The sequence below is a fragment of the Brienomyrus brachyistius genome, chromosome 5 (genome assembly GCF_023856365.1).
Source record: "Brienomyrus brachyistius isolate T26 chromosome 5, BBRACH_0.4, whole genome shotgun sequence".
NCBI lineage: Eukaryota > Metazoa > Chordata > Actinopteri > Osteoglossiformes > Mormyridae > Brienomyrus > Brienomyrus brachyistius.
In genome coordinates, this window is record NC_064537.1 from 10,267,735 (window position 1) to 10,288,993 (window position 21,259).

Here is a 21,259-nt window from a genome sequence, read left to right on the forward strand (position 1 = left end):
CAGTGCACGCTTCACACAGACTGTCGAGGGAGGTCTCCGTCAGCATGAGCTCACGCTCATGCGCTCGCAGAATGATGTGCTCGGCTGCGGAGGTTGCGCTGAAGTTATCGAGACGCATGGGGGGGTTTGTTGTCAATGCCCGCCCCCCCACCCCCGCCTCAGATGTTACAAAAACCAAAGGAATCCAAAGATCATAGCTAGCTAGAGGATAAATAAGGAATGCATTTATTTAGCATCTATTGTAGTGACTGTTTGTGGCCAACAGGGGGCCCCCAAATCTTGAGGGGCCCCATGTAAATGCATAGTTTGACTGGTGGTAAACACTGCAGCTCGTAAGGAGGTATTTTGAGCCAACAATGCTACAGGTACCAGCCCCGCATCCCACTTCCTAACCCTTCCACATTTGAAAAGTCCGACTCAATACAAAATGAGTCAAACTTGGAATCTCATGTGGGAGTAACTGTTGTACCATTAAGCAGGTAACTTACGGTGATCTGCTCCAGCAGCACAATCCTAATCTGGGTAAGCAGTCTGAGAAAAAAAAATCGATCAGTGGAGGATATCCAGCTGAGGATGGCTAATTGAATTAGTTCAAACTCAGGCCGGCTTGCAGGGAATGCATTCGCAGTTTCTAAGAAGGGGTATGAGTCACCAAGTCAGAAATGAGTGTCTCACTGCTACAGGTCAGCTGCTGGGGCTAAAGTGGGCGTTTTTCTGGGGGGGGGGGGGTGTCAGTGTAACATCACGGGATGCATCACGGTAAAGACCCAGGGTTAAAAAGAGAGAGAGCACCCAGCAGGAGAAACGATAAGCCAATCACGAGAGCTGATACTGAGAACCACCTAACAGCCAGAGGTTTGGAAGGTGCAAAGTGAACGGAAAGCAAACGTCGGTGGAGGGAATGAACACTGCATAGCAAAACCCCCCCCACCCCTGCCCTTCCCACCACCCATCAGCTCAGCCTGTCCTGGTGCCTGGTAACAGAACGGGCTCCGAAAGGGAGTCAGGGAGCTGCAAGGAAGCAAAAATGTGGACTGTCTGGCAGGAAGCTCGAAGGGAGCAAAAACATGGACTGAGTCCCCGAGGACCGGACTGGGAAACACTGGCATAGATATTCTGAGGCAGCGCTGTGCCAAAGCTCATAAGTCTAACAAAGCACTGACATTATAAAGTCATATTTATACAATGTCGGTTTAATTAAATAATGTGCTAAGAAAGATATAATAAGGTGAAATAATACATATTCAGTATATTATTATTATTATTATTATTATTATTATTATAAATCAAATTAAAGCTAAATACTTTTGGAGGATGACCAGTGACACCGCAGCCTTCTTTATGATATTCTGCGGCCCCCCAGCCCTGCTGACAGCGGATCTCCTGCTGCAGTCTGACAGCCCAGGTGAACAAGCCCCACTCCAACAACAGGAGCACATGCGCCAAACCCAAACAGTTGTTGCGCTGCTGCTACCGCTGAGGTAAGTCGTCTTCCAGACCGTCGTGGAACATCAGAGGACTCGTGCACTCCCCGGCTGCTGCGGGCCTTACCTCGCTTCCTCGCTGCTGACCGCAGTCAGCAAACCCACATGAACCAGGAGCGTGCCAGTGCACACACTCCCACATACAGTAGGGGGCGTGAGAGCCCACCCCGCAATCGGACCCCATTCCCCATCCTATCTCGTTCCTTTTGCCGAAACCCCCTCAGCCACAAAATGGGTTTCAAACTGGGTTGCAACTAAAGTACAATATGCCGTGACCCATAACTGGGTTTAATATTCACTGTCATCAGACCCTGCACCCATTCGACGAGCGCAACTCAGGAAAAGTGCTACGAAATAGCCCGGAAGGCATTAAAACATCAGCATGATGGCAAACACTGTGTCCCCCATGTTCCAATAATCTATGACACGCATACAGAGTCATACACCTATACAATTCACATTTTATTCAGCTTGAAGGATTTATATGGATAATGTCCAGACACCCCCAGTCCAAAAAGGTGACAATACTTCATTTGCCCTTTGTACAAGTGCGGGTATGTAAGGTCTTTAGTTATCACATATTCTGTCTTGCACTCTTTAAAGACAGGCACACATGAGAGTGGAGTTTGGGGTCAGAGGTCAGGGTCGGCCATGTTTTAACCGGGGCTCCTGGAGGATTTTTCAGGGTTAAGATCTTTGCTCGAGGGCCCAAAGGCTGCATGACTGTTTTGCCGACCGCAGGATTCAACCCAGCAACTTTCCGATTACGAGCACTAACTGAGGTAAACAACGCCCCCGAAAGAAGTAATTTGGCCGGTCCCAGCTCCACGGGCAGACCGGCAGCCATCCCAAACCATCTGAGCTGTCCAGATCTTTCAGCTAAATAGCGCAGCGTGAGTGCAAGTATTGCTGCGTCATTTCAGAGACATTGACGTGCTTCTTGTGTGGTCAAGGGGGGGGTGGGGGTTCTGGGAGGAGGGGCAGTGAAACATTAACAAGCCCTTGAAGGATGAGTCAGGCGACTGGGCGGACGCTGTAAGGGGGGGAGGTTAAAAACCCCACAGAGTCACTCAGCAGTCCACCCAGGCAGGAGTACAGGAGACTCTATGGATAATTTGGGATCTGGGTCTTTTGTCACTCAGCCAACCAGAACAAAGGTGTCGTGCTTCATTCTGGCTGCGATCAGAAGCCAGTGGAGAGAATCACTGCATGCCTGTTCCGCATAAGCAGCCCTGCGCATTCACTGCGCCGGCCAAGAGCTTTTAATCTCAGCAAGAAAACCTGGGCAACCAAATGTGCAAAACAGAATTGCTCCGGGAATGAATGCTACTATGTGTTTGCTGCTCTACCCCATGACTGATTGCTATGTGAACCTGGCGGACATGAATGTGAGACCTCCGCCCTCAGATCATAGCCCAGAGGAGGTGTCCTGTGGGGTGAGATGCTGCTCTGAATTGGCTGTCCTAGCGGGGGGGGTCCTAACCCCGGTCCTAACAAGACCTATGGAGTCAGGACTTTTCTTCTGTTGCCTTCTATATGTTTTTCCCACTTAGATTTTCTTGACTTCATCCATCCATCCATCTATCCATCCATCCATTTTCTGTACCCGGGGGCTACAGGTCCAAGGTTCCCTTGACTGTATTTCATTAACTGGGTTTAGTAATCTATGCTGCTGTTCTTGTTCAATCTCTATTAAGCACAGATAAGATAGGAAGATGCTAATTGCATTAAGGATGTGATCTTGTCTCGGGTCCCTGCGTTTCATGCACCTGTAATGCCGATGCAGCAAATTTCACATGCATGTCATCTGAAACGTACTACGCGAAGAGTTCAGAGTGTCAAAAGTAAATACAAGAATCACTGCAATGCAGAATCCTTGGAAAAGCACGTTAGATGTGACTTACTATATTATGTTTTCTGCTCCCACAATCTCCTTAAATAAAGCCGCCAGCTTAGAAGCTTAGTCTCCGTTTTCACACCACCTCCGCAGCTTCACCGCCACCTAGTGGCTCGCTGTGATACAGCCTCCTTACAGTACGAGTGAATCACAGGCTGTTGATCTGAGTAACAGAAAGAGAGAGTCAGTACTTTCTCACCGTTTTAGAAAGGTAGCGCCATCTGGTAAACAGATTTGTAATCCACTCCTGTAGATTCTGCCCTATCCGCTATGATTCTCACGTGCGTTTATTCATATCTCATATTATGGTTGCGGAAAGAGATTGAAAGGCTCATGGTGAGTGAGTGATGGATGGATGGTCATGTTCTCCTGGAGGACTCCGAGATGAGGGCCAACAAAACTCCGGCAGTAAAGCCAGCAGCAGAGGACAGCATAGCGGTCAGTTACGGAAAGATGTGCTAATTTAGCACCAAGTTGCAATAATGTGAAAAAGTTCCAGATGGCATAGTGGTCCATCAGGTAGCACACATCCAGGTTTCGGGGCTTGAATCCTGCCCCTGATACTGTGTGGAATTTGCATACTCCCCCATGTTTACGCAGCCTTCCTCTGTGTGCATGTGCCCTGCGACGGACCAGCATCCTGTCCCCTAGCTGTACCCTGTGCTCCAGGGGACCACAACTTTGTACCGGATAAGTGTTTGGAAGAGAGATGACAAATCGCCCACTGCAGATTGGTCCAGTCTTCCAGAACTTGACCTTCAAACCAACAACGAAGCACAGACTCACCTGCTGGGCTTGTATCTCCATCCATCCATCCATTTTCCAAACCGCTTATCCTACTGGGTCGCAGGGGGGTCCGGAGCCTATCCCGGAAGCAATGGGCACGAGGCAGGGAACAACCCAGGACGGGGGGCCAGCCCATCGCAGGGCACACTCACACACCATTCACTCACACATACACACCTACGGGCAATTTAGTAACTCCAATTAGCCTCAGCGTGTCTTTGGACTGTGGGGGGAAACCAGAGTACCCGGAGGAAACCCCACAATGACATGGGGAGAACATGCAAACTCCGCACACACCCAGGTGGAGACTTGAACCTGGGTCCCAGAAGTGTGAGGCAACAGTGCTAACCACTGCACCACCATGCCACCCCTACCCTTTAAATTACTCGCATTAAATTATTTGCATGCCATTTCATCACTGCATCCTTAAGTTACCTGCGTCCAGGTGCCCCCCCCCCCCACTGTAGTAATGTAGGTGGGCTGGATCAGAAAGCAATTTTATCCCCCTGCCACATGAGGGCGATCCATGCCTTGGTCACATCCGTCTGGGTCAAGTCACAGTCGACAGATAAGTACAGACTGCAGCCAACTGCCAGCTCAGTCTGCCACTTGAAGCCATAACCTACACAGGAACATGTGTTACGCTTTTATTACAGCGGCTTTCCCCGTTAAGTATAAAGGGGATGAATCAAATTTCTTCCGATGCAGCAAGTTTTTACCAGTGAACAATGTCACCAAACACCAGAACGAACATGTAAGTTTTTATTTGCAGCTACTGCTGCGAAGTTTAAAAGCAATGACATAGTTACACAGAGCCAAACAGAGGAGAGACACAAAGGTCATGTGACACGATGCATTCCACAAGGTACATGGGAAACTGAAAAGACAACGAACGCCGAGCTGTGGCCTGGTGCATGATATAAGGTGCTGGTTGGAAGAACAGCCCAAATTTAAACAGCACACCGACAGCCTAATCGACACACCTCCTGCACATGCACACAGACACAGAGACACACACACACACCTCATTGTTCAAGTTCATTTACATAAATACTTCCTCAAGTGCCAGGCAAATCGCCCAGAGACTCATTACTGGGAAAGAAGAAGAAAAAACAATAGCTGGGACACAGAGAGAGCAACAATAAGCATGACAATATATTAAATATACAATATAATATATAAATGCACAGATACAATTAAAACAATATAAATTAAACACCGACTCAGATCAGAGTGATAATTCAGGGATAATCCTCAGAATGAAAGTGCATCTTGGCTACACCTGGAAAGATAAAGGCGGACTTTCATTCACTGGTCGCTTATCCTTTGACTTGTGCAACAGACATCTTCTGCAATTTTAATACGCAATGGGGAGCATTCAGCTTGGAAATGATCAATGATAACACTGGTGGAACACTTGAGACAATGGGAGTTTCTCCGGGGGAGAGAGCAAACAGAAGACAACATTGGCAAAACGAGTGAGACGATGGGGGGATGACAGAACAAAGAGGGTCAGGGCTGAAACGGAAGCACCACAAGATCCTTTCCACAGATTCTTAGGCCTTGAGTGGTGCGAGTCCTTCATTTTCCCTGGGTAGTAACACTGAAATAACATCGTGCCGGTGCAACCGGCTGCAGGCAAACATTCTCCTGTCCGTTGCAGTGGTAATAATCACTATGGCGCCGTGAGTGTCCCTCACTATGAAGAATTGAAGTCAGGGTGTTGTGTTGGAATGCCGCTGGTCCAGTTAAGCAGTCACCCTCCTCAGGTCATCAGAGGAAACTGTCATCGCGGCATGTCCAAAGCAAGGCTTCACACCTCCCGGCCAACTGAAAGCTCTCCTGGAATGCTCACCGGCATTCCACTGAACAAAACTGCATCAAGGTGCGCTCCCCTACATCACGCCCGTATCACATGTTTCAGAAAGACTTTCCTTTTTTTTCGGACACGGGGCGTCTGCGTGGCTTAACGACACGATGCGACGAGTCTTTCCGAAGGCTCCGGTAACGCGTCAAAAGTTTCCTAATTTGTACAAATGCAATCGTGAGAACTGGGCTGCTACCCGATTATATCAGAAAGTATGTGCTCTTTTTCGAGTGCATTTAATTGCATGCAAGGCAATAGTGTGTGGATTTTAGTCATTATATTAGGTGTAAAAAATTAGTGGATGGCTAAGCAGAACAATCCAATTCCAGAAATCTCTCTGGAGAGCCGACATTCCCCAATAAGGCTTCCTGAAGTCACTCCCAACATACTTGTATTCATCCCAAAGTGCTTCTTCGTGTCCTTCCTTGTACGCTTGCATTTATTCACTAAGAAAATGCTTATTATTTTACATAAAATGTGTCCCTCCAGGCACACGCCAAATCTACAAATGATCCTGTTCTCTCCTCTCCATGTCTTCAGATGAAGTGCTCGTGCATCTCTGCACCTCTGTGACGATCTTCAGGCAGCCCCCGGCCCCCCCCCCCCTTTCTGTCCTTCCTCTTTGGGTTCCGGTCTGCCCTGAAATGCTTTTCACCTCCAAGGACAACAAACACAGCTGCTGCCTATTCTGTTCCTTCCCAATGACAACCGGTCTCCCCTCTTCTGCTGTAGTAATTCCTCAGCCCAAAGAGGGGTGCTGTCACTTGGCTTGGTGATGCGTTGTCAGAGACCCAGAGCTGTAGGCACCTTCCAGGGGTCTTAGGTGGCTCTTCCATCTCCGCCGCAAGATAAAGTCATAGTTGGCTGAGGTGGACATTGCATAGAACACATTGGCCTTGTCTGGAATGCACAGCTCTGCAAGGAACCCAGGGAGAAGCAACATTGGTGAACCATTCTGCTGCCAGCAGCCACATCAGTGGACAGCTGCGACCAGATGTTCTGTGAGGTCAAGTCTCCTGCTAGGGCTCACCTTTGTCCTCAGGCAGCACCTGGCTGAGGGTGAAATTATGGATGTCCACACCTTCCAAATTGTGCTTCTCCAGTGCCCTCTGGATGACCTGCGCAGTCTTGTCCTGACTCGTCAGCTGGAAGGAATGCAAGGATAAACCGGAGTTAATAGTGCATCTAAGCAGAACTTATGCAATTACTGAGATGTATAATATGAACCGGCTGAAAGTTCTATTATACCCATCCATCCATCCTCCCTCCATCTAAGAGCTTATCCCAATCAGGGCTGTAAGGGGGCCGCAGCCTCCCCCCAAACAGGGTTTAATTATATGCATTTGGCCATGGCTGCTTGATTCAGTGTGCGTAACCCACCCAAAGGGGGATCACTTTCCACTCAAGCAATAAAGTGAAATCAAAGGTTCACATATTTAAAGGCACGGCTTGCAGTAAGGCTAAACGCAAGACAATCAATCCCAGCTTCTCTTCATATATTTATAAAATGATAAATTTGGTGTGTTGTGGTTTGTTTCAGCCTGGAATTTCGGCCACATCTAGACCAAGGTTCCGGAATTCCCCAAGGGAGTGTTTGTCTGCCCTTTGTGTGTTTCCTCATCTTGCCACTTCATTTTCACTTTTGTTTGCCGTTCAGCCCATTGCTCTCCCAGGCTGAACTGTGATCAACCACAACTACCGTGTCCAGCGATTCTGTTCTCCATTCTGACCAAAGGGACCAATCCCCAAAGACGCTCGCACATCTCACATCTTACCAGGATGCTTTTGTAGACGTTGCCGTTGTTGCCACACTCGACACTGACCCGCACGATGCACGAGTCGGCCACCTGCTTGTTGTAGACAGGCTGAGAGGCCGTAGGGGCCTGGGAACCAGGGCTGGGGTCCTGGCTCATGGAGATAGACGGGGAAACTGATACGTCTGTCTGGGAGCCGGAGATCAGGGAGATGTCTGAAGTGGCAGACAGGGAGGCTTCAACGTCTTCGTGAGAAGGGCAGGGTGAAGACTAAAGACAGAATGGGAACACCGTTTATCCATCGTGTTTGCGTTTGACTTTTGAGCCAGCAACCACAGTCTAGTAACAGCACAGTTGGAGACCAGCTGGGTATTAAGGGATAAACCCATGATTAATAGCCACATCAAAAACAGTGGATTTAGTAATTGGTTTTATTAGAAGTAACATTAAGATAATGCATTAAGATAAATAAGGTAAATTATTCAAATCAAAACTTCAAGCAAGGGATTGATATGCTTTTTGTATACCTTGCCTCTCGGTGAGAGCTGTGGCGTTGATAATTCGTCCAACTCCGAGCTGCTGGACCCTGAGGAAGACACACTGATCTGGTCTGCATGTGTCTTGCTGTTGGTGCCATCACCCAGGGTCAACAGTCTGCTTGAGTACATGCACACACACACACACATAGAAAAAGCAATTTTGAGTAAAACATTCAACGATGATGATGCTGATTATGGATCATACCAAACTTCATGATGTGTAAGAGCTGAACAGAGAGCCAGGAGACTTACGAAGTTAGCTTCTTGCCAAATTGCCGGGGGGCCCAGGAGGTGGGGGGGCTGGGATAGGTGTCGACCGGGGGCTCGAGCTCCTGAGACAGCTCATAGCTGACAGGGTGCGAGAACCGACCGGTGATGTGTAAATTCACGTCATTGTCACTTTCACTGCTTAGACAGTCTTTCGTCACAAAGTTCTTACATTTGATACTCCTTAATATGATGGGATATTCTCAATACACAAAAATACTGAACGTCAAAGTATTTTGATACAAATTACATAATCACTTCGATGAAGTAAGTCAAATACAAATTACAAAATACGATATAGTATTTAAAGTATTTTAAATACATGCATCAGAAATCCTGCCCATCCCTGCTTACTGGCACATTCAGAAATCTCTCTGCTGTGCCAATCATACCCCTGTATCATTTACACCAACATCTTTAGCCCCGCCCACCTCACATATCTGCCCCGCCCCCCTCTACCTGGTTTGGTCAGACAGCAGCTCGCAGTCCTGTAGCCATGCAGCGATCTGGGGGTGGGGGGAGAGGCTGTACAGGGAGCAGGTGCCCTGGAGCTGCCGGATCTCGGAAAGGATCTCAAACTCCTATGAAGGAGACGGAGAAACGGGAGAGGAGTTGGGAGGGTCGGCCTGCACAGGTGGGCATCAGTGCTTTGAAGGACCTGCCTCTATCCAACCTGTTCAGGAATTTTATTATGACAGACATAGTAAATGGCCCTGAAACACCCCCCCTCCCCCACACCCAGCTATGGCAGCCATTACTATTCAACGGCTGGGGAGTGACTGGCCCTCCTCAGGCTGACAAACAGCACAGCATCCTGCCCAGGTTACTGGGTGTCCCACAGGCACAGAAAAACAATATTCCAAAGAATGGCCACTCTTTCTACCAAAACAATGGCGCAGTCGGTCATTATGGATGAAATGCCGACGAATTGTAAACACGCTGGCCATGCCCTTAAAATATACACTCGCACGCACTGGCTTTACCACAGTCCGTCCAGAGTCACTGCACGCTATTGCGAAATACTATCACACAATGCACCACCTAGTTATTGCCTAGTTATCGTTTCCCTGCCCATATTGCATGTTGGTCTTTTGTCTAGTATTGCTGTGTGTCTTATAGCTCTGCTCCAGTTCTCCAGTTGTCCCCCAATGCACCTGTCCCCTACACTGTAAGTGTGACACAAGACTTTCACCATGTTCCTTGGACTATTAGTAACTGCAGGTGCCCGTCACATACTGTAAAGACTGAACACTGAGACAGACACAAACGGCGGTTGGGGGGGGGAGTGAGATACTGACCCTCCTCCGCTTCTCGAAGTTGATGAGACCACCCTGAAGGAGAGATGGCGAGATGGGGAGAAGTTAGTGCTGCTATTCCCCCAAAAAAAGATCCCAGGAACTGTGCTGATTTCTACTGGTTCAATCCCAGTGCCAGCCTGCTCACCTCCACAGTGTCGGGCAGCGCGGTGTCCAGCATGGTCAGGATGGTCAGGTACGTGCCCAGGTAGGGAACGACGCCACTGGCTGCGCTCTGCGTCAGGAGAGGCGATAAACACACTCAAAAAGGTGTCACTCCTTAGAAGCACCAAACACCTGCTCCAATCCCATAATGCAAGGCGTCATGCTGCAGGGGGCCAGAAGCGTAAAAGTCCCTTTCCATTATAGGCAGATGCATAATAACTAAAGGAAGCTCGTGAAGCGTTCCCTGGAAGCACAGAAACACTGGTTCTGCAGCTTCAGAAGGGAATTTCAAAGCCTTCGGAACAGAGAATGTCCCAAACAGGGGTAGCCAATCACAAAGAGGGAAATCAGGACATGTTACTTCCTGTTATATATTTGGCATCACTGGCTTCCATTTCTTCATATTGCTCATGACCGCCGAGAGGCTCAGAATTCACATTTGGCACCGTAACTTATTTTTTCAGCATTCTGTTGTGAAAACACTTCCGAAGAAGAGCACTGAGCATTACCATCGACGGAGGGCAGATCTTGGGGGACTGGTGAGGGGCGGAGGGGTCTTCGACCGCCTGGCTCTCATCCTGCGAAGGAAGAGCAAAACGTGGTTAGACTTCATACTAGACGCCGTCTTGGTATGTTTTATAACAGAAGCACAGGCCTCCGCCAGCCTCAGCTCACAATCACGCGCGGCTGCCTTGTGTCTCGTACCCATCAAGCAGTAAACGACAGCTTGATTAGACAGGCAGGGACATTTCACGCGGATCTGGATTGAATTGAAACTTGCGCCGATAACAAGACGACACACCCCCAGCTTTAATCTGCAAACTGGTGTGGCCAACGTTCAATGCTGCCTCTGCAAATACTAGTGTATAAATCAAATGATAACATTATCTTTTAGGCTCTGGGAAGAGATACGAGCAGAGAGGTGCAGCACGAACACACGGCACAGAGACGCTACACCGCAGCACCTATCTCTGTTTACCTACTGTCCGTAGAACAGTGAATAAACCAAATCAGATGCGCATGCATAGCCTGTACTGGTGGATAATAAACCCAACAGAAAAACACTGGCTTCTCCCAACATATATAAGTGAGAAGGACCATTTTCATTCAGCCCCCCCCTTCCCAACTGGAACCTGGTGCCTGATTTAATCTCCTGCCAGGTAATGTGTGTTGTTGGCTTGTTTCTTTTCCCTGTCGTATTTATGAAATGCCTTTCTGTATAATGTCTGTAATTCCCTCAGCCCTCCTCAGGGCAGGGCAGGGAAGGGATATCGTAAAGCGCTTCGAGACAATGCAGTGTTGTGAAAATGTGCCATACAAATAAAACGAGTTGAATTGAATTGTGTCATGAGCTTGGGCCGCCACCACGCCTGGAGCCATCCCTGCAATAACGGACAGAGATTCCCAGGGCAGCGCTCCCCTGCTCTCTGACGTAACTATTAAAGGTTCCCACGGCGTGGCCGATAACAGGTGGGGAAATGCGACAATGCAAATCCGCGCGAGCGCAATGTGCAGCCAGCCTTTCACGCCCCAGGCTGTCAATTAGGAACAAAGAGCACAGTGATGCCCACAAGCACCACTCCCTGTTTCTGAATATTTGTGAGGCCAATCAAGCTAATGCTGATAAGGCTCGGCTCCTCACGCGGGGGAAACGCCGCACCAGTGTCACTGTTATCTTGCAGTTCATTTTTACAATAGCATTTTCCCTGAAATACATACCTTAATATTATTCAGTGTTACTATTAAAAATGAATGAAAATCAGATTCCAGTTGCATATTTTTTCAGAACAGCCACATTCCCAGCTTCCACTGAAATATGCAGCTGTAAACAGTGGTCTCCTACACAATTATGTAGAGAGAGAATCTTGACCAAAAGCCGTTATAAACCTTTAACCACCTTGTAGGGCAGTCCCACGGACTCCGGTCCTCCTTTCACTGACACTTTGTTTAAAAGCTACCTAGTTCTGCTCCAACAGCTGGGTTTTGGGTAAGTTCTCACCTCCACCACAATCTCCCTGCTGGTCAGCACACAGTTCTCATCTGTGAAGGTGTCGCAGAGGTTCTCAAAGTTGGCAATGTACTCCCTGGTAAAGACAAAACCAGCACAGCCACCATAACTACGGTGTCAGCTGACCTTCTCAATCAAACCGAGATGTGAGTGTACTAAGATGACCTTTTGGTGAAGATCCTAAATTTCCTACCACCTGTAGTGCCTCTTTAATCCAAACACACTGTCAGATCTCACCGAAGACCCACCTACTGACAGTCGCCCAAGTCTTCTTTAGCCTGTAGATGGCATTAGACTGCAGAGCCGACAAGATCGCCCTCAAGGAGGAGAGGTTCTTCAGCTGCCTACACTCCTGAACAATCCAACAAACCCACAGGTGAGTTCTACAAAGACCCTGGACATTTGCAGATACTGTCGAGAGCATCCCTTCCACCTCCGGCCACCACGCTCACCTGCGCCACGCAGATCCACTTCTCGATAATCCGAGCCCTCTGGGCAGGGCTGCTGGCCAGCGGAATGGTTACACCCACTGGGCTGCACAGCAGCGAGGTGATGACCCGGTTCGTGACAGTATTGAACTGGGCGACGGTTGCTCGGATAGTGGGTGCCAAGTTCTCCTTCTTGTCTCGCTGGGACCACACACAGCCCAGACACTGGAATGGCATGACCTTCTCAAAGAGCTCCTGTAATCCAGAAAAGGTCAGCCAATAGGCACGTCATTAATAGGCTTTGGCAAAGCAAGAGTGATGATGGTGTGATGGTTCAAAGTGACTGACACTTACAGCATCCAATCGCGTGAGCTCTTCTGCAACATCTCTCACAGGGAAGTCCATGAAGTCTACCTGCTCCTCTGCATTATCCCAGGTTAGGCTCATCTCCTCTGCACCCTGAACATCTAGCATCTCAGCTTCCTCCCCCAACAAGACCTTTTCCTGCTGATTGCTCTCTAGAGAAAAGCAGAATCACTGTTTACAGAGGCATCGGTAGAGAGAAGACTTGACATACCTGCCCAATCAAGTCAACTCAACACTAATATTAAAGCTGTAGCACTGTAACACAAGAAAGTTTGACTATACAATAAAGGTCAATATTGATTCAGTAAAGGCAACATGGTCTTAATGTTACTAAGGCATCGCTACCGTTCTTTTGTACCTTCCTGAAATTTCCTCAGCAGTGATTTAGCACGTTTGGCCAGTCGGCGGAAGCAGGGTCGCTGGAACAAGTGGGCTGAGAGCAACCGTAGGGCCGAGCACTGTGGAGGATCCCAGAAATCCTCACTGTACTCATCGAGCCAAGTCTGGATGAGTGGAAGCATGGAGCTACAGAGAAGACACCACAAGACCATGGTCATGTTTCTTGATAGGGATTCAAAGCGTGGGTTTGGGGCTGCGAAGGACAAACTCATTTCAGCTTCTGGTAACAAATTCCTCACCTGTTCTGGCAGTCCGGGTATAACTCGGAGAGGACATCATCCCTGAGGAAACACCCAGAGAGGTCTCGTTAATTTCCTCACCAGCGTAGGGAAGCACCAACATATGGGTTACACCCATGGCATATGTATTACGCCCGTTTCAATTACTGAAGGGTGTCTGAGACGTTTCCGTTTTTCTCTGACTGTACTGACATCTGCTACCATGAAAGGGAGACGTTACACCCCTCCTCCAGCTGTCTATCTATTAAGGAGACCGGATTCGTTTTGTAAACACTAGCCGTCAAATGAGCTTCATGCATCTCCAGTTCCCGTTGTGATAGAGTTTCATTTGATTAAATGCTTCCGATTCTCCTGACACACCTCAAAAGTGCCCACAGGGGAAAAAGTGGACAGTAATACCTCCAGGATTCCACTGAATTTTACTAATCAAACAAACTTGACAGCGTTTACATTCTAATCACAGTTGCCCGGTCACCTAGCAGTGCTCCTTAATCCAGCCGGTTCCCCTGCAGCTATTTAGCAGAAATTCTGCAGATTCTTGGAGTCAATGACATACTTCAGAAACTCGTTAGACGCTATGTGAATACTCCCTCCCACTTCTCTATAAACATGCGTGGAGTGACAGCCTTCTAAAAAGGGCTCCCTAGAAACCCAAGGACTGTTTTCAGTATGTCTCTAAAACAACATTCTTTCAATTTTTCCTTGACGTTAGAAAACTAATCCTAATTCTCATTCTTCCCATGGTGTCAATAGGTTACATAATTGCTTTAAGGGACACTGCAAACTATTTCTGCATGCGTGTGCATTGGAACAGCACAAAAAGGCCTAAAATGAAGGCATCCCTCACTGTACCTTTGGAAAAGCAGCTCAACCAGCGTGCTAGTGCTGGTAAAAGCTCGGTAGGTAGACAAGAAGATGTGGTTGTAGTTTGGCTCTTGACAGGATGGGTCCAGAAGCTCAGCCACCAGCCGGTCCAGAGTGGTTGCCTTGAGTCGCCGTAGCTTGCACACCTCCTGCTGAGCGCAGCCCTGGCTCAGCTGGCCGTCCGTGGTGTCAGGGGCCGGCTGGACTGGATCTCTGCGCAGGGTCACGCCATACACAACACCCTCCTCTCTCTCCTCCCCCCACTCCTGCACTGGATCCTGAGTAAAGCACAGAGATGAAGGTTGGACGGATTGGGAACGAGAGACAACCGAAGGATGGGAGGAACATCATCGCTGAAACACTGCGACTGCATCCATCTACTGCATTAATCAGTCAAGGGTAGGAAATAGCAAATAACAAAACATTCACTGGCACTATATCCGTAGGTGGAACTCAGGCTCAGAAAGAAAAAATCCAGACCAAGGTTTGGCTTCAACCAACCAGTTGAGTATAAAGAGTCACAGTCAATGTATACTCGACTGGTTGGTTGGAATGAAATCTTGGTTAGGATTTCTACTTTATGGACCTGAACTTTCCACCTCTGGATATATCCTTGTCATCTTCGAGAATATTCTCCTGCCACAATGCTTAAGACCAGAGCATTTGTTCTTGAGACCAAGCACACAGGGAAAGTGGCACAACTCAACACCCCCAACAAAGGCTTAAAATGAACATGTCAGGCCACAGGAAGAATCCAAGTCCAATTCAAGGGTAAACTGAGCTGTTCTGTGACCTGGCCATTGACTGTGGTTACGCTGTAGTGGTTAATGACAGAATATGGGAGCAGATTGACAAAGTAACAGGCAACCAGAAAACCTGGAGTTGATGGCAGTGCACAAGCACTTCAAGGTCACCATCTGACACCACCACAAACAGGCACTGTTCACTAACACTGATATGTATCACTCAGTAAAACACGTGCTGTGCAATCCTTTCTAGGCTTGTAGTGTCCACTGCTGATCTCGCTAAGAGAGACTTAAATTGCATATATCCAAACAGTGGTAAGATTAAATCAATTTACACCGCAACCTGTGATCACGAAGGCCACTGCGAAAGCTTACAGGACAGCATGGCTAATGAATTAGACAGAGGGATTATAAACAAAAGTGAACAGAACGCAAGAACAAAAGCAGCACTTCCACTGCGAATGGACACCCTGGAGATCAAAGCCAAACCTCATGTACTATTCGGCTGCCTGTGTTCTACAAAGACATGAAGCAGAAGCCAGAAAGAACTCATCAATAAATCATTGCGCTTCCACTCGAGTGACAAACGCCTGTTATATTTACGCATGGCAAACAGGCGAGCAGAAAACAAACAAAACTGTTGGATCGCTCCGAGCCGATTGATCTCAACAATCCTCCTGTTTTCCTTTAATAATTAAACCAAGAGGCAGGCAGTTGCCATGGTATTGGCGAGAAACACTCATCACTTGTATCCCAACTAGGCAAGTAGATGCTGTGGTATTTTATATCATTATTTATTTAGGTATGCAAGTAAATGCTATGTAATACTGACATGTGTAACACAAGGTGGAACATGGGCATGACTGACCGCACGTTATCGAATTACCCAGTGTTGGACGAAATCAACCTGCCCCACAGCCATGTACCGCGACAAAGGTCAGTACGTTCCGTTACACATAAAATAACCAAGGTCTAAGGTCAATTGGTGATTCCCCCCGGGCACCCTAAGCATACAAGAAGGGGGAACCGGCATGGCGAATTGCTAGAACGACTCAACCTCATCACCAAACCTTTAGTAATTATCTTAGGCCACACCATGGAACATTATACTGTAATGTCCACACAGAAACCGACCATCATAGAGCGTCATGCAGTCGAATGGTCTAAGGCAGCGTTTCCCATCCCGGTCCTCAGGAAACCCCCAAACAGTCCACGCCTTTGCTCCCTCCCTGACAGAATACATCTTCAGTACCTCCCAGCTCCCAGTAAGCAAAGACCGTGGACCAGGTTGGGAAACACAGCTCTAAGGCACTGTGACATCTTATGCCACTTGTTCTACTTTAAATCTCTTCAAACCCACTGAAAGTCTCACGTGCATCTGTGTGGGACAGAGGCCTACACAAAAGATGCTTTAATTAACATGCAGAAACGATCATTTATGCAAAAAAGGGTGGAGGTGTGTATCCGGTCCCCCATTATTTAATTTGATTTAATGCGTAACCCCCTCTAATAAATAAACCTTTTGGGTTTACATTAAACTCTCTCCAACACCCTTGGTTCGTCAAAAGATCCAATGATCTCAACACAGGTTTTATCCAGAATGTCAAAGGCCTGACATATTAAACAGTAAAAAAAGTACAACAAATATAATTACCATTAATTTTCCCATTTCCCGCAGTCGTTCCAGCTTACAGATGAGAATCAAATAAAAACGTGAACCTAGAAGTTTCTCCTTTTTAGGTTGGAATTCCTGCCATGTTCCGTTGTCGTGATTTTTCTTAAACGCAGAGGAAAGTACGTCCTATGCAAATAAAAAATAAATATACTGCACTCAAAAGAAATATACTCAAAAGAAAACAACAGTTCGCTCTTTTCGCGAAGAATAGCTTTGTTAATAGAATAAAAAAAATTAATAGTATTCCAGGTAATGCAAGAAATATGTGATATCGAGTGAAAATGCGCTGCACTAAAACGCGGCGGCGTTGCTCGGAAGTCAACGGCTCTCCCTGTGCCTGCGGCCACCAGCAGTGCGTCCCTTAAAACTCAGCAGCCTCCTGCCCGACAGGTGGGAGGCGACCGACCGCAAAGAAAAAAAATCAGGCGCTTCGTCTCCACCATCGGATTTGACAGCGCAGGTTGGAGGCGGAGAGACAGGAACAGCCCATTTCACCTGCTGCAGCCGCCAGTGACGACGCTACAATGCCAGCGTACGCATTTTGGAAAATTCCAAATGTCACATCACCAGGTAATTTATTTAGTGCTATAACTTACATATTCAAAATCCAGCTTGTCCATATATGATAGTGCAGCTCATAGTAGATAACAAGTACGCAAAGAGGAGATACAGAAACGCTTTAATTACATTAGGTACATTTCGCCTAACTTAATATCTAAATAACTCATAAAGGCTAAATTAATGGATAATTTTGGGGATTACATCCCTGAGTGGGATTGTCGGAATATATAGAAATTACATCAACATGGGATGTACTACATGAAAGAATGGCACTCTGTCCATTAAACGCCTAAGATCCTCATCTGTTTACATTTCTCGCCCTTATGCTTTACATGCTGACAACTTGACATCCTCGGTGCCCCGTGACGTCAGACTCAGTCGCCAAGGTCGATGCAAACTGACTTCTGTTTTGTTTGTTAGCATTCGCGTCGACGTTTTTGTTCCCTTTGAGTGGGGTGAGGCTCGCAGATGTGGGTCATGAGCTTAAATTACAACAAAGTTACGTCAGTTTCCATGCTAACTGTGCTTAACAACTGTAAAATGGGATTGTTAGATAATAATAATAGTAATAATAATTGTTATTAATTTAAATGTATACATCGAGCAGGTGATGATGAGATTTCGTGATCACAATAAGTGTCATATATTACAAAGGATCTGTGTATTCTACCATTCCAACTTGGCCTCCTCATTAGACAGTAAGCGCTTCCAGCTGGACAAAGAACTTTCGTCAACAGAGTGTTCAGACATCAAAAATAATTAATTATATGTCAATTCGCCCCATCTGCCTAAAAATGAATATCATCAGAGGATGAGCTACAGACACAGACCCACTGTAATTAAGGGGGGGGGGGGGGGCTTTGTGTAGCTTAATCAGTACTGATGAATAAGACCTGGATGAATATTACAGTGAGATCACATAAGTCAGTAATTAAGATAATCACTGCATAGTCCCATAAAGGGAGTTTTATTCTGAAATGGGAATCAGTTCAGAGCTCAGGTCTGTGATGTTGTTCCAGCTCTCACTGTATGAGTTAAAAGTCAGAACACATCTTTTTTCTTGCATACAAAAGCCTGATTTATACGCCGTGACCGACTCCGTGACCTATGCTGTCACCTACAGCGTGACCTACACCCTACAGCGTGACCTACACCCTTCAGCGTGATCCGCACCCTTCAGTGTGACCTACACCCTACAGCGTGACCTACACCCTACAGCGTGACCTACACCCTACAGCATGACCCACACCCTACTACGTGACCCGCACCCTACGCCATGACCCGCACCCTACGCCGTGACCCCCACCCTACGCCGTGACCTATGCTGTGATCTGCACCCTACAGCGTGACCCGCACCCTACACCGTGACCTACACCGTTGCGAGCGTTTGTACTTGTGCCCCGGTGCGTCTGTGTTTGGATGTCGCATTTCCCACCCAGTGTGACTGTTGAATCACGCAAAACATGCAGGAAGAAAAAAAAACATTTAACAAAGTATCCATTCATCATCTCCTGGCTACATCTGTGCTGCTTCAAACTTCCCTTAGACTAATTTGGAAAAATGTCCAGCCGCTACAAAGTCACTTTTTCATGCATCGTCCCTTTTAAGGTTAGTATCTATGCTACCTGTTGCTACAATGTCTATGGTGGGTTAATGCTAGATATAAATAGTGCTTCAGATTTAATCAGCGATATAAGTACATCTGGGATATATGCTTTCTTCACTCACCATAAAAAAATGAAAGCTACCAAGTGGACCAATCACAGAGTAGACCAATCATCATTATCCAGTCATTGATTTGATGTGGTGTCCTTCGCAGGACATTTGGGACCCATGTAACACACATGGCATGTCACACAAAACACACAGACACACAAAAGTCTCCCAATTAGAATGCTGGCACTGACCAGACAGTAGCGATCTGTGTCCAGGAAGTGGAAGCTACGCAGCCAGACACCAGCCCGCGGCTCCAGCTGGACGTCCACGCAGCTCTGGTGATCCAGGCACAGCCGTCTCCTCATCTGGCTCACCCTGGCCCATAGGCCCCGCCCCCTCCTGGCCAGCGGCAGTGTGGACCAGCGGCATGAGCTCATACCTTCGCGTTATAGGTCGCTGGGTTTCCTGGGATAGGCACAGCAGAGAGCGAGAACCCGGGGTACCCAGCCACGAGCAGCGGCTCCATTCACTTCACGCTTATGAGGCACCTACTCAGAACAGCTAGCCCAACGTGCTTTGCATATACAAAGACCCAGGAAACATAAAGAGGCAGCTGACCACAGTGGAGAAGAACAAAAACTTCAGTTGGACTAGTGGGGGAAAAAAGGACCCCCCTCTGGGGGGTCCAAGGTCATCTGTTGCCCCCCAACCCAGATATACTGAGTTTATTTAATCAAACATCCTGATGTATAAAACAACTTAATATCTTGTTATGAAGTTATACAAGGTAGGACTAAACAAAAGCATCTGTATAATTAATCTCTTTCATTATTATTTTTATCATCAGCAATAATAACTTTTGATTTGCATGTGGAAATAATCCATACTCATTCCAAAAAAACTGATATGAACTATGCTAATGGATCATGTGTGATTTTCCCTTTACCCTCTCGTTGGCCAGATTTGTAATACCAGCAACTTTCGCAATATTTTGTATAGAAAGCCAGCGGTTTCATTCCGGGATTCATCAATCATCCGCAGTAAAGATAATCTACCCGGTGATTCCGTATTCATATTTTGGGCTCCTTCTCATACGCAGAGTATGACCGCGACTCCTCTGTGAATTTCAGAGCTACCAAGTCCAGGCACCAAAATACAGCATGACAACAGAAACATATTCTAAATAGTCATAAATCGGCTGTCACAAACAGAAATACTTTGTGATACACTCAGGTGACTTGCGACACGTTTATTTCAAGATATACCGTGAGTCATCATCTTTACCGTGTATATTGACATTCCAGTTTCATTGGTAACAAACCAATCCACAAACCGTATACATAAACTTAAATGTATATTTAAGCTTTTGTTTTACTACGTATCCAAACAGGTCGAACGAACATCTCACTAACATCTGGCTATGAGAGAAGGGTTTCCCCTGACCAGATCCCTTCTGCAGCTTGCGCAACTTAGGTTGAGCTGCCAAAAACAGTTCGCACACACGCAGGGGACTTACTGAGAAGATTCAGAAGAGGAGCTCCAGCTGATTGCCAAGAAGGAGATTAACTTCAGGTCCCGTTACACATGGCTGCTGCCTTCCCGCATGCCGTTTCTGGGAAGCAGAAAAAAAGACTAGACAGAGAAGAAGCGGTAGTGTCTCTGAGTGATGCTCGGACCTGGTCCGCTCTTCAGGACAGTTTCTTGGAGTTCCATGCAATTTCAAAGTATATTCTTTTGTACTATTTAGGTACTCAGCGTCCATGAAAGTAATTAAAGATCTGTCATATTAAATCATTTCGCCTCACTCACGCGTTTACTTGAACATCACGCCCCATTTCTCTCGCCGTTTGCTTTTGTTTTAGTCCTGCAGTGTCCGCAGACCAATTTTCGTTTTCCCACGCGCAAAACGCCGTTCAAAAATACTTAAAAAAACTTAGTCCACACCGACAATGAGACTGGGTTTGTGGGTGTGCGCTAATTAAACCGCAAAGTAATAGAGTATGAAGAGGAATCCTTCAAAATGCAAATTGCTTTTCAAACCATTATAACATGATTCTCGGTCATTTGAGAGATGGTGATCGCATCATCGGATCAGTGTGTAAAAGGATGACGTCGTGTTTTTACCACAAGTTTTCCACAAACGTTTTTATCGTGTGATTGTCATGGTGCAGAAAACACAAATCGTTAATAGTCCTACGTCCGTCGATCAGGAATAAATACTATAGTAAGTCAGCATAATTCTTTCTTTAGACACAGAATAGGG

At 47.0% G+C, this 21,259-nt stretch overlaps 1 protein-coding gene across 3 annotated transcripts; it reads right to left on the bottom strand.

Moving 5' to 3' along the window:
- Nucleotides 1-4,915: 4,915 nt before the first annotated feature.
- On the bottom strand, nt 4,916-20,555 carry rgl3a (ral guanine nucleotide dissociation stimulator-like 3a). Of its 3 annotated transcripts, XM_049014140.1 has the most exons (18): nt 20,513-20,555; nt 19,248-19,461; nt 14,347-14,636; nt 13,495-13,536; nt 13,215-13,381; nt 12,845-13,008; nt 12,515-12,745; nt 12,311-12,414; nt 12,054-12,138; nt 10,564-10,632; nt 10,038-10,124; nt 9,893-9,925; nt 9,054-9,175; nt 8,580-8,675; nt 8,316-8,445; nt 7,810-8,058; nt 7,065-7,179; nt 4,916-6,949 (listed from the first exon to the last, which is right to left on the bottom strand). In XM_049014140.1, the coding sequence occupies exons 2-18, from the start codon at nt 19,431-19,433 to the stop codon at nt 6,795-6,797; spliced, it is 2,325 nt and encodes a 774-aa protein (XP_048870097.1). In that variant the 5' UTR covers nt 19,434-19,461; nt 20,513-20,555; the 3' UTR covers nt 4,916-6,794. The 3 variants fall into 3 exon arrangements, with proteins under 3 accessions (XP_048870097.1, XP_048870098.1, XP_048870099.1); XM_049014141.1 differs by having other exon boundaries at nt 8,316-8,442; nt 19,248-20,547; XM_049014142.1 differs by lacking the exons at nt 19,248-19,461; nt 20,513-20,555 and adding an exon at nt 16,759-17,141.
- Between the last annotated feature and the right edge of the window lie 704 nt (nt 20,556-21,259).